This window comes from Labeo rohita, chromosome 7 (assembly GCF_022985175.1).
Source record: "Labeo rohita strain BAU-BD-2019 chromosome 7, IGBB_LRoh.1.0, whole genome shotgun sequence".
Taxonomy (NCBI): Eukaryota; Metazoa; Chordata; class Actinopteri; order Cypriniformes; family Cyprinidae; genus Labeo; species Labeo rohita.
The window spans coordinates 44,101,089-44,114,379 of NC_066875.1; the positions used below are offsets into that span (position 1 = coordinate 44,101,089).

At 30.9% G+C, this 13,291-nt stretch overlaps 1 protein-coding gene and 1 long non-coding RNA gene across 2 annotated transcripts in view; one reads left to right on the forward strand and one right to left on the reverse strand.

Annotated features, from left to right (window-relative positions):
- il16 (interleukin 16) overlaps window positions 1-13,291 on the reverse strand; it is a 42,852-nt gene that overhangs the window by 21,870 nt on the left and 7,691 nt on the right. The window contains 5 exon segments of the mRNA XM_051115285.1: window positions 842-990; window positions 1,323-1,425; window positions 3,915-4,025; window positions 5,994-6,126; window positions 7,664-7,776. Of these exon segments, the coding sequence (XP_050971242.1) occupies window positions 842-990; window positions 1,323-1,425; window positions 3,915-4,025; window positions 5,994-6,126; window positions 7,664-7,776 (609 nt within the window).
- Window positions 920-13,291, forward strand: LOC127168433 (uncharacterized). The gene is made up of 4 exons (XR_007828107.1): window positions 920-1,057; window positions 1,312-1,443; window positions 4,228-4,283; window positions 12,577-13,291. It is a non-coding gene; the product is annotated as an uncharacterized LOC127168433 (long non-coding RNA).

The window sequence follows — 13,291 nt, forward strand, 5'->3', positions numbered from 1 at the left end:
ATAATATTTAAATGTTCCTATTACAAATAACATAAGCTAAATAATTTGGAAATAAAATATGTTTAGTGAAGTACTAATATTACTAAAACGTGACAAAAAAATGACAAAAACACTTAACGTAATACTAACAAATTCAATAAATAATAATAACAAATTCAAAATGAGTGAAAAAAATATAAATATAAAAGCAAATTCAGAATATTAATAAATACTATTATAGTAGCTATTTAAATAATACTAAAATAACATTGGATCATGTTATACTGTAGTGATAGATCATATTTTTTTTGCAGCTTAGTTTCAATAAATGGTGTGAGCAGACAGAGAGAGAGCTTTGTAATATCACGATTATTAATGTATGCCTATTTGTACCTGACTTTCATTTGAAAAGAGCAAGGAAAATCCTAGCTAGGATACATAACTGTGATTCAATTACAGTCATGACCATATTCAATATTAAATTTCTCTCAAATCTTATAAGACCTGGACTGTTCACACAGTATGTTTTTCCATTCCACTGCACTACTTGAGCATGACATGGCATTTTAAAAATGCAGTGCTCAAATTAAAATAAGTTTGAAAAACAGTTAACGGTAGCCATTGACCTCCACAGTATGAAAAAAAAAAAAATACTATGAAAGTCAATGGCTAACGTCAACTGTCCGGTTACCAACATTCTTCAGAATATCTTCTTTTGTGTTTAACACAAGAAAGAAACTCATACAGGTTTGGAATGAGGGTGAGCAAATCATGAGGTTTTTTTTTTTGCATTTTTGAGTAAACTATCCCTTTAATATGACCAAAACAGTCCAGATTCTGTGATCGTCTCTCCCTCCCTCACCTGTGGAATGCTATGAGGGAATTCCAGCTGCTGAGAGAGAGACTTCCTGTTGCCGTAAAAGCCTGTGGTAGCGTGGGCTGGACACGGGAACAGCTCTGGCGTCTTCATAATGATGGTATCCAAATCTCCGATCCAGTACGGGTGAACGCCTAAAACCATGTGGATATGTAGTGTTACATAAGACGTGCTCTCGATCTTGGACAATGTGAAAAGCATGTAAGCATCAGCAAGAGCTCCACATCATATGTTTATGTTCGGGAGCACAAAGACATGTGTTCACATCTGTGGGATGTTCTCTAGAGTTACGTAATGAAGAAAGGCTGCTATTCTTCAGTGCAGTGTTGCATGTGTGTAGTCAGTGCTTGAGCACAGTTAAGCATAAATACTGAGAGATGAGTTGGGACTTTGTTATGACGTGTTGCATTGAGTTAAATGTGTCTTGAGTTGGATTGTCTGGTGTGTTCATGCAGGTTTGTCTCACTGGTGGAGTTGGAGCGAGATCTTTTGCAGGACGTCTCTTGACAGCTCTGATCCTCGTTGTCGCAGTTCTTGCCCTCATCGTCTGACACCTTAATAACTGGCATCTGCAAACATGGAACATGGTATTAGTATGCTAGAAGAAATAGTATTCTAGAAACAGGGCTGGGTGGTATGAAATATACAGTAAAAATGTGTCGACTGATATAAATTGTACTGTATTCTTTGTGTATAACACTGGACAGGACTGCATTATGTTATGGAGTAAAAAGCCCAGATTAATGCAACAATATATAACAAGATGTGTCCCAAAATCCTAAAAATGATCACTTGGTTATTAAATAAAGTCTTTTTATAAGTAAATATGACTATACACTACCAGTCAAAAGATTTTTAATGTTTTTTAAAGAAGTCTCTTCTGCTCATGAAGCCTGCATTTATTTGATCCAAAGTACAGTCCATTTATTTGATCCAAAACAGTAACATTTTGAAATATTTTTATTATTTAAAATAACTGTTTTCTATATGAATTTATTTTAAAAATTAAAATTACTCCTGTGATTTCAAAGCTGAATTTTTAGCATCATTACTCCAGTCACATGATCCTTTAGAAAGCATTCTAATATTCTGATACGCTGCACAAAAAACATTTATTATTATTATTATTATTATTATTATTATTATTATGATAAAAAACAGCTGAGTAAAATTTTTTCAGGTTTCTTTGATGAATAGAAAGTTTAGAAGAACAGCATTTATCTGAAATAAAAATATTTTGTAATATTGTAAATGTCTTTATCATCACTTTTTATCAATTTAATGCATCCTTGGCAAATAAAATTTTTAATTTCTATAAATTGAAAGTTTTTCCGACCTTTTGAATGGTATTGTGTATAATGTTACAAAATCTTTTTATTTCAGATAAATGCTGATCTTTGAATCTTTCTAAAGAATTGTGAAAAAAGTGTTTTAAATATTGATGATGATGATAATTATAATAAAAAGGTTTCTTGAACAGCAAATCAGCATATTAGAATTATTTCTGAAGGACCACGTGACACTGAAGACTGGAATAATGATGCTGAAAATTCAGCTTTGCATCACAGGAATACATCACATTTTAAAACATATTCAATTTTAAAGCAGTTATGTTAAATAGTACAAATATTTTACAATATTACTGCTGTATTGTGGATCAAATAAACAGGCTTGGGAAGCATTTTTAAAGAGAATTCTTTAAAAAATATTAAAAATCTTTTTAAAAACTTTTGACTGGTAGTCATTGTAAGTAACTGTGTAATTTATTTCTTATAATTGTCTTTATTTCACACGTTTGCAACTTTATTTATTCTCTATTTTTGGGACATTATTCTCTTGCAACTTTATTTCTTGATCATGACAAAATATCTTCACAATATTAACATTCAAATGTTTGGGGTCAATAAGATTACTTTTTATAGAAATTACTATTTTACAGTAAGCATGCATTAAATTTAGCAAGAGTGATAACGTGATCAAAAGTAGCAGCAAAAGCAGCAAATTAGCATATTAGAATTAGGGATGTGCCCGAATCTGAATACCGTGTTCGCAAAGGAAATGGCGTGTACTATGGAACCCCTAAGGGAATAAATACCAGATGGGAGGAAAATATATATTTAGTGCTTTCTCTCGCAATTATTGTTTAGTAATTGTACTGTATATAAATTGCAGGCATCAGGGATGCCTATGCAGATACATTCGCTGGACCCGAAATTGCATACTTCCCTGTTATATCGTATGCGGAAAAACAATATGAGAGGTAAGTAATGTCTTAATTCGTAGTATTCGAAAAACAGTAGGCGAGAAGTTAATAGGTGGTAAAGATAAGTATGAGCAGTATTAATTACGATATTAGCCTAATTATTCACTTTCCTGACTAAAAATTATAAGAACAAACACAAATGTTGTCAAGATTCTTGCCCTGGAAATCCTGGTTCAGTTTGGCCAACCACAAACACCAGTTTTTTGGACTCTCCTTGATTTGTCATAACTTTTGGCAGACTACAGTTCTCCAAATGTTTTTAGTACAGTCCAAAACACTATTTGACCATTTTCAGCAGCAATAATCAGCAAAATATGCAAGTTTCGTTTGGTTCAGTGGCATATGGCCGATTGATGACGCGTCGTGACAACACTGTATTTGGGCACATCCCTAAATATAATAATATCTGAAGGTTTATATGACACTGAAGACTAGAGTAATGATGTTGAAAATTCTGCTAACATCACAGGAAAGAATTATATTTTTAGTGGGATCCAAAAAGAAAAGACATATTTTAAATTGTAATAATATTTCATAATATTTTATTGTACCTTTGTTCAAATAAATGCAGCTTTGGTATGTCAAATATGTCAAAATATGACTTTTTTAATAAAAAGAAATAAGATATAGGACTAAATAAGGCAGAAACTGGCATCCAAAAATATCCATTTCAGTCATACCGCCCACCCCTCTTTCGAAACACAACATATGACCCTAATTAAGCGAAAGATCACAAAGATCACTCTCAACCTGAGGATTTTCCAGCTGAATGGAAAAACAGGGTTTGCTTCCTACCTTCAAGTTATTGTTGTTTCCCATTGCCTCCTTTTCTCCATAAGTGTAGCCAAGCGGGTCTGATTCATTGACATTAGCAAACAGAGCTCTGCTTTCACATGGAGAGAAACCCTGCAGTGCAAACAACAGATAAACACGCTACAATTCTCCTCAAAATCTGAATGGGTCATACTGAAAACCCTCTACCATTCTGTGTCTGATTTTCCGTCTTGAATTAAATTAGTTTCTGCTGCATCTGGGATCTGCTCAGTGTCTTGAATGGATTCTGTGTTGGTTAAAGTCTGTTTAATCGCATTTGTCTTGTGCATTTCAGATCTGCTCAAAGAGAGGCCGAAAGTACGCTTAGCTGGTTATGTGTGGTTTACTAAGGTAAGCTTCACTATTACTACTACTGTTAGTTAATACTTACAGTTGAAGTCAAAAGTTTACATACACCTAGCAGAATATGTAAAATGTTAATTATTTTACCAAAATAAGAGGGATCATACAAAATGCATGTTATTTTTTTATTTAGTACTGACGTGAAAAAGATATTTCACATAAAAGATGTTTACATATAGTCCACAAGAGAAAATAATAGATGAATTTATAAAAATGACCCTGTTCAAAAGTTTACATACACTTCATTCTTAATACTGTGTTGTTACATAAATGATCCACAGCTGTGTTTTTTTGTTTGTTTAGTGATAGTTGTTCATAAGTCCCTTGTTTGTCCTGAACAGTTAAACTGCCCGCTGTTCTTCAGAAAAATCCTTCAGGTCCCACAAATTATTTGGTTTTTCAGCATTTTTGTGTATTTGAACCCTTTACAACAATGACTGTATGATTTTGAGATCCATCTTTTCATACTGAGACAACTGAGGGAGTCATATGCAACTATTACAGAAGATTCAAACGCTCACTGATGCTCCTGAAAGGAAAAACGATGCATTAAGAGTCGGGGGGTGAAAACTTTTGAACAGAATAAAGATTTTTAATTTTTTATTTTACCTAAATATCATATTTTTTTCATTTAGTACTGCAATTCAGAAGCTGGAAGATGATAACAGCTAAAATAATCCCATATTTTACATTGAAAAAGGATCCAAGACATATCTAGAGAATTTATGGTGGGCTTCATGTTAGTAAATACCCACCTAGCAACCATATATTTTAAATATATGTTATAAACAGTAAAATAATTTTTTAAAATGTATTTCAAGGGCAAGAAAATACAGTAGCCTACATTTAGGCTAAATAAAATGTGAATGAAATAAAACCTACTAAAGATCAAAACTACATTTATAATGATTGAATCATTTTAACTTTTTATATATTTTGTAACATTGTAAGTTTTTTGGAAGTTATGTATATTTGTAACTGATAAACTGTATAGAGAGCAAAATATATGCTTTTACAAAATATATTTATATTTTTACAACTTTTTTTATTGGCCCAAAATACATTGGTAGAAAATGTATTTGAACCCAAAAAAAAAAAGTAAATTATTTATTTTTGAATGTTTTTTGAAGTTTGCAATCACATTTTCTTCAATTAACATAAACCTCATGAAGATTGTTGACATTCATTTTAACTTTTTTTTTTTTAATACTTGTTTAAATAAACATAACTTGTATCTCAGAACTCCATAGCAAAATGGTTCATTTTACTGCAAATAATCAAACTATGATTAAAAATGTTTCAGACGGTCTGATCTATGTTTTTCCCAAGCAGTTGGTTTCCTGATATTTTTGAAGTTCGCTGATTAGTTTAAGTATTTTTGTAATATGGCTAATTGAAACCACTCTTAACTAAACAGCGCGCTCATTTTGTAGGATTTTTCAAATTAAGCAAGAACAATAGATGGCTTGTTTCGGAGAAATAACCTCCTGATTTTTGCATAGCAATGTCCGCCTGCTGTCAGAGGCATAGCCGAGTTTGTAGGAGTGTAAGAGTTATTTGGGATCTCGGCTGGTCGTCTGACATTTTCAGAAAGCTTAGAATAGACGTTCATCTGTCTCAACCCACAGAACTGGCCTCAGATCAGATCAGAGGAATGTTTTGATGTTTCTAATGGATAAACAGCTGATAAAGTCTTACTTCAGTGCTGGTGGTTCTGCACACAGTCTTCAGCGCAGGCCTTTTCTCTGGATCAGCCTCCAGTTTTGCTTGATCGTTTATAATCTGTCCGTTAAATGGGGCAAGCCGGTCTCCGAAGTAGATATAAGTGTCCCTAGAGACAGAAAACAGGAAAATATGTGCATTAAGGCACCTACTTTAATGATGTAATATGCTGTGTGTGTGTGTGGTGTATGTTTACATGCATGCATTTTTCATGGGAACATGTGAACAGAACATTTGTTAGAGAGTTCAGCAGTAAGGATGGACAGATGGACCAGGGTCAGTGTGAGCACTAATATAACTTTAAGTTTATATTAAAGTTTATATATAAAGATTTAAGTGTTTGTTTTTTTTTTTTCCAAAAAATAATATTTTTTTACAACAACAATAATAATACAAATAAGATTTATTATTATTATTATTATTATTATTATTATTATTGAATTAATTTACATTGTTGTTGTTGTTGTTGTTATTATTATTATTATTCATTTAATATAAATAATTATATTTAGAGTTCCACCAAACTCTTCAGTTATTATTATTATTATTGAATTAATTAACATTTTAAATATTTGTAATTAATTACAATTATTATTATAAATTATAATAAAATATTATTTAAATTATCTTTATTTAATGTAAATAATTTGAGTTCCACCATACACTTGATTTTATAATAATAATAGTAATATTGAATTATTTACATTGTAATTACTTGTAATTAATTACAATTTATTTATAATAAATATTTTAGAATTATTTATTTAGTAAAAATAATTTTATTTAGAGTTCCTCCAAAAACTCTTCAATTATTTTTGTTATTATTATTATTATTATTATTATTAATATTATTGAATTAATTAACATTTTAATTACTTTTAATTAATTACAGATTATAATAAAAATAGTTTTAATAATTTGTATTTAATGTAAATAATTTTCGTTCCACCATAAACTTGATGTATTATTATTAGTAGTATTATTGAATAAATTTACATTGTAATTATTTTTCATTTATTACAATTAATTTATAATAAATATTATTATAATTAGTTATTTAATATAAATCATTTTATTTAAAGTTTCCCAAAAAACTTCAACTATTGTTGTTGTTATTATTATTATTATTATTATTATTACTATTACTGAATTATTAACATTTTAATTACTTTTAAGTGCAGTTTATAATAAAAAATATAATTTGAATTATTTTTATTTAATATGTATAATTTTAGAGTTCCACAATACACGATTTATTTTATTTATTTATTTACTATAATTTTTATTACTATTATTTTTATTTAATTAATTAATTACTTTTTTTAATCACTTAATAAGTTTTAAATCACTATAATTATTTTTTATAAATTATTTTAATTTGACACATTGAATTAAAGGTGAAAAAAACACAAAAAACAGTATTTTCTTGTAAAATGTACTTTGTTTAATTGCAACTTTGAATTATTTTTTTAACAGTGTATTTATTGTAACTTTTTTTCTGAGTGTAAATAAAAAAAAAAAGTTGAAAATAAAAAATGTTGTGCTGCCTTTAACCTGCTGGCCCATTTGAACCTGGAAAAAGATCCTTATTGTTGAACCCTATGTTCTGACAACATATAAATCAGTTAAAATGAGCTGATTATTACCTGTGTAAATCTCGTCCAACAGTAGCGCCATTGTTGCCGGACTGAAGTTTGTTATCACCCACTTGTAGACCCTCCTCCCGCGTGGCGACACACATTCTCCAGAAACTGCTTTCCTGTTCCAGAGAAGCCATCAGATCAGTCAGACAAGGGCACTACTATTCCTCCATATAAAAAGAGCTGTTAACAAGCAAAAAAAAATCAACGGTTTGACAGCTGAGGTAAATGTGACCATAATAGCTGTGCTTTATTAGACCATGAACCACATCAGTGACCTTTACAGGCCTCACTATAAAGAGCTGCAATGTTTCACAGAATTAACTAGATGAGAGTTAAAGAGAGCAGGACAGAGCGGCTCATTTTACCAGGGTAACTTCATATTAAGGGCTTAGGAAACAAAAATCATCATGATCAAAATGCTCGAGTGCTAGTAAAATCTTCAGTCCTGCTTTTGCTTGAAATACCATACTAACATACTATTCATACTAGTTCTGCAGCATGCAGTATGTTTGCTGTGCACAGTATGTGAATGTTCTGTATGCATGAAATATTCAGATGATCAACTGCGAAACACTATATCCCAGAATGCAATATGGTTGACTTGAACTTTCAGTGTGATGAATAAGTCATTTGGCTGCAATTCATGTCCTTCGTTTTTTCACCTTAGTGCCATGGATACTTTATCTTATATAGACGCTACCAGTCAAAAGTTTTAAAGTTTTTGAACAGTAACATTTTGAATGTTTTTAAAGAAGTCTCTTTTGCTCACCAAGCCTGCATTTATTTGATTAAAAGTACATCAAAAACAGTACAATTTTAAAATATTTTTACTATTTAAAATAAGTTTTCTATTTGAATATATTTTGAAATGTTAAAATTTATTCCTGTGATTTCAAAGCTGATTTTTTTTTAAAGATCATTACTCCAGTCTTCAGTGTCACATGACATGATCCTTCAGAAGTCATTCTAATATGCTGATTTACTACTCAAAAAACATGTATTATTATTATTATATTGAAAACAGCTGAGTAGAATTTTTTCAGGTTTCTTTGGAAAATAGGAAGTTCAAAAGAACAGCATTTATCTGAAATAGAAAGCTTTTGTAACATTATAAATGTCTTTATCATCACTTTGATCAATTTAAAGCATCCTTGTTAAATATAAGTATTAATTTATATAATTTGTTTCCCAAAACAAAAAAAATATTATACTGACTCCAAGCTTTTGAATGGTATAGTGTATAATGTTACAAAAGTTTTCTATTTCAGATAGATCCTGACCTTTGGATCTTTCTATTCGTCAAAGAATCCTGAAAAGAATTGCTCTACTGTTTTAAATATTGATAATAATAATAATAAATGTTTTTTGAACAGCAAATCAGCATATTAGAATGATTTCTGAAGGATCATGTGACACTGAAGACTGGAATAATGATGCTGAAAATGTAGCTTTGATAACAGGAATAAATTACATTTTAAAATATATTCAAATAGAAGACAGTTCTTTTAAATGGCAAAAATATTTCTAAATTTTACTGGTAGTGTACAGAGTACACCCTATATATTCATATAATATTTTTCTGGATGTTTCTTGATACTTTACCTTATACCTTATTTAAAATACTACATTATGTTCTTTATTTATTTATTTTAATAGAGTACAGCCCATATATTTATACAATATTTTTCTTGGTGTTATTTGACCTTAGTATTAAGGATACTTTTATTTAAAAATGGAATATGATTAAGAAACTTATTAGTTATTAAAGTGCATTTTTTCCTAAAGAGCCACAGTAAAATAAAAACAAAACTATATATATATATATATATATATTTAAGTTAAAAAAAAAAAAAAAGTTAAGTTAAAAAAACGCACAATTAATCGAATCGAGAGAGTGAGTGAGTGTATTTTTCCTACAGGTTATCTTAAGGGTTTTTTTTCCTCATTGTTTTAATTTGTAAATTTTTACTTTTTTATATTTAAAGACGAAAATATATATAAAAATGTGGCATGCAGTTACTTCAAAGCATGGTGTAAAGCTATTCAAAACATCATTCAATGTAAATTGTGATAATCGTAATTAATAGTCGCAATTACTATTTCAAGGGAATAATTAACAATTATGATTTTTGTCATAATCGTGCAGTCCTAAGGTGAGAAGATTCTGATTTGTAATTGGGTTAAAAAATGTCTGTTTTAATATAGAACTTTCTCTGTTACTGAATACAGGTTATTGTTTTAATAAATGTCTGTTCATCAGATTATAAAAAGTATGCCCCCTTACAAAAACAAAATGCTCCCTTCCCCCCACCCAATTCTGTATGTTGGGGAAGGGGCCGGCTTCACGTGTTTGCCTGGGGGTCTTAAGCGCCAGCCTTACACCCTTTTTAAGCGTGCGCTGGCGCCTCACCCCAGGGTGTGCACGAGTAAACCGGGTGCCAGGCCGTGCCGGTAAAACCGGATGCTGCTCCGCGGCACAACGAAGCAGCAGACACGTCAGGTCCTTCGCGGGAATTGCGTTTAGCGTACGCAACCCGCGAAGTCCTAAGCACAGACTCGCCGAATGAAGCTTCACGAGGAAACTTCACTCGACCGTCGGTATTGAACTTACCTTTCCGTCCTGCCGTTACACACACACTGACTGAACTCGAGAGAGAATTCCACTTTTAAGCACGAAGGCGCGAATTTAGAACGCCTGTCATTTTGATGTCATTCAGAATAGTTGTTTGTATTTGACTGTTTAGGCGCGTAACAGAAAATGGATTCAGTTCTTTTTCGCGGATTATTGCGCGTTTAATACTTATTTTTTAATGTCAAATACATCCCTGTTTACTTTTTCAGTCGTCCATGTTTGTTTTTTTTATTTATTTATTTATTTTTTTTTATTAATCACTTCAAACGGTCCCGTCCACTAAAAGCAGCGCGGATTATCATACATAAGCATAACATATACATAGTTTTTCTAAATGTCTTTTGGCATATATATATATATATATATATATATATATATATATACATACACTACCGTTCAAAAGTTTGGGGTCAGTAAGACTTGTAATAGTCTTTAAAGTAGTCTCTTATGCTCATCGAGGCTGCATTTATTTGATTAAAAATATACAAAAAACAAAAAAAAAAAAAAAAAAACAGTAATATTGCAAAATGTTTTTACAATATAAAATAATGTTTTTTATTTTAACATACTTTAAAATAGAATTTATTCCTGTGATGCAAAGCTGAATTTTTATCAGCTGTTACTCCAGTCTTAAGTGTCACATGATCCTTCAGAAATCATTCTAATATGCGGATTTATTATTAGAATGATCAGTGTTGGATAATATCAACAGTTGTGCTGCCAAATATTTTTTGGAACCTGTAATTTTTTTTTTCAGGATTCTTTCATGAATAACAAGTTTAAAAAGTACAGTGTTTATTCAAAATATAAATATTTTATAACAATGTAAATTATTTATTATTAACTTTTAATAAACTTTTAATTATTAACTTAATACATCCTTGGTGAATAAAAGTATTATTTTAAAAAAAAAAAAAAAAAAAAAAGAAACAATGAAAATGTACTGACCCCAAACTTTTGAACGGTAGTGTATATATATATATATATATATATATATATATATATATATATATATATATATATATATATAATATATATATATATATGTATGTGTGTGTGTGTGTGTTTCTTGAGTGTTATTATTGTGGCTTCATCTAACTGTAGCTTAAAATGAACTGAACTGTATTTGGCTATTTTAAGTTTCAGTCAGATTTTCTTCTTTTTTTCTTTTCTTTTCTTTTCTTTTCTTTTCTTTTCTTTTCTTTTCTTTTCTTTTCTTTTCTTTTCTCTGGATTAGTTCACTTCCAGAATAAAAAAAAATTCCTGATAATTTACTCACCCCCATGTCATCCAAGATGAACTGAAGGTTTTTGAGGAAAACATTTATCAACCAGGGTTTTTCTCCATATGGTGGACTTTTATGGTTCCTGATGGGTTGAAGGTCCAAGTTGCAGTTTTAATGCAGCTTTAAAAGGCTATACACAGTCCCAGTCAAAGAACAAGGGTCTTATTTAGTGAAACGATCGGCCATTTTCTAAGAAGAATACAAATTTATAGACTAACCACAAATGCTCGTCTTGCACTAGCTCGACCTCAAACATTACAAAATCACATGCATGTGATGTAGGCGGAATTACTGACCCAGTATTCACAAAGCGAACGTGCAAAGAAAGTTAAACGCCCTTTACAGCGAAAAGGTAAGGAAGTTGAGATTTTCGCCCTACCCTAACCACATGTGATTTTTCTAACATGATTACATAATGCATGAATTAATGAACACACATCACAAAGCTAGTACACTAGGGGCATTTGTGTTTAAAAAGTATATAAATTTGTATATAACAAGTATAGTATATAAATTCTGACTGATCGTTTCACTAGATTAGACCCTAATCCCTCGGCTGGGATCATGTAGAGCCCTTTGAAGCTGCATTGAAACTGCAATTTGGACCCTCAGCCTGTTGGCCACCATTGAAGTCCACTATGTGGAGAAATATCCTGGAATGTTTTCCTCAAAAAACTTAATTTCTTTGAGACTGAAGAAAGACATGAACATCTTGGATGACATGGGGGTGAGTAAATTATTAGGAAATGTTTATTGTGGATGTGAACTAATCCTTTAAGCCTTAAATCAATCATCGGGCTATATCATTCCTTTCTAAATATAGCATATCTCTTATTCATAAAGTCCCAGCAGTTCCATTACAAAGTAAATGTTCTTACAATGTTGTGCAAAGATCATGTGGTGTTTTATCAGTATATTTTGCTTTAAGACTTTACAGGAACGTTCTGTGTGAGCTGTATGAGCGCTGCATTTTGTCACAACAAGCTCTCTTTTGTGCAGGAGTAATGAGTTGGGCAGAACCACAGAATCTCCCATCACACCGGCCATGTGATAATGATTCATTTCAGCAGGAGACATCCCTGTGATCCAGGCAAGCAAGCCAGAATGAACACTGCATGGAAAACTTTTGAGAAATACTCTGCTCTTCTCAGATATCAACATTAGGATTCATCAGTTATGAAACAAATTAAACTACAGCTGTAAAGCACCTCTACTATTATTATTAAGGCATCATCTATTTAATAATTAAATACTTTTATTTTTCTTTCCTTATAAATTCTAAATTTGACTTTTTCTTCTTTATGCATGAATACATCAGTGACCGGTGGACACATGTTTTCTTCTGTGCAATCCAAAGCAACACCTGAGCTATAAAGAGGTTGCACTACTTTTAATTCTTTCATGAATTAAACATGACAGGAAAGAAGTGCATTAAGAACTTATCTAAAACTCTTCCTGAAGTTACTCTACTCTAGATAACCTGGCGATGTATATTAAGAATATTGTTGGCTGTTTGACAGATTGCTTTTGTTCCTCATTTTAAAGTCTGCTAAATGCATAAATGCAAATCTTAGAACATCTATAGTTATTCACATTTAAAAAGAGGGATAGAAACCTAAATAAATCAGAAGTTTATTCTACCTGTGCAACTCCTTTCTGTGACGTCATCAAATGCAACCAATAGGAAAGCCAAGCTTCTGTGATGTCATCAGTA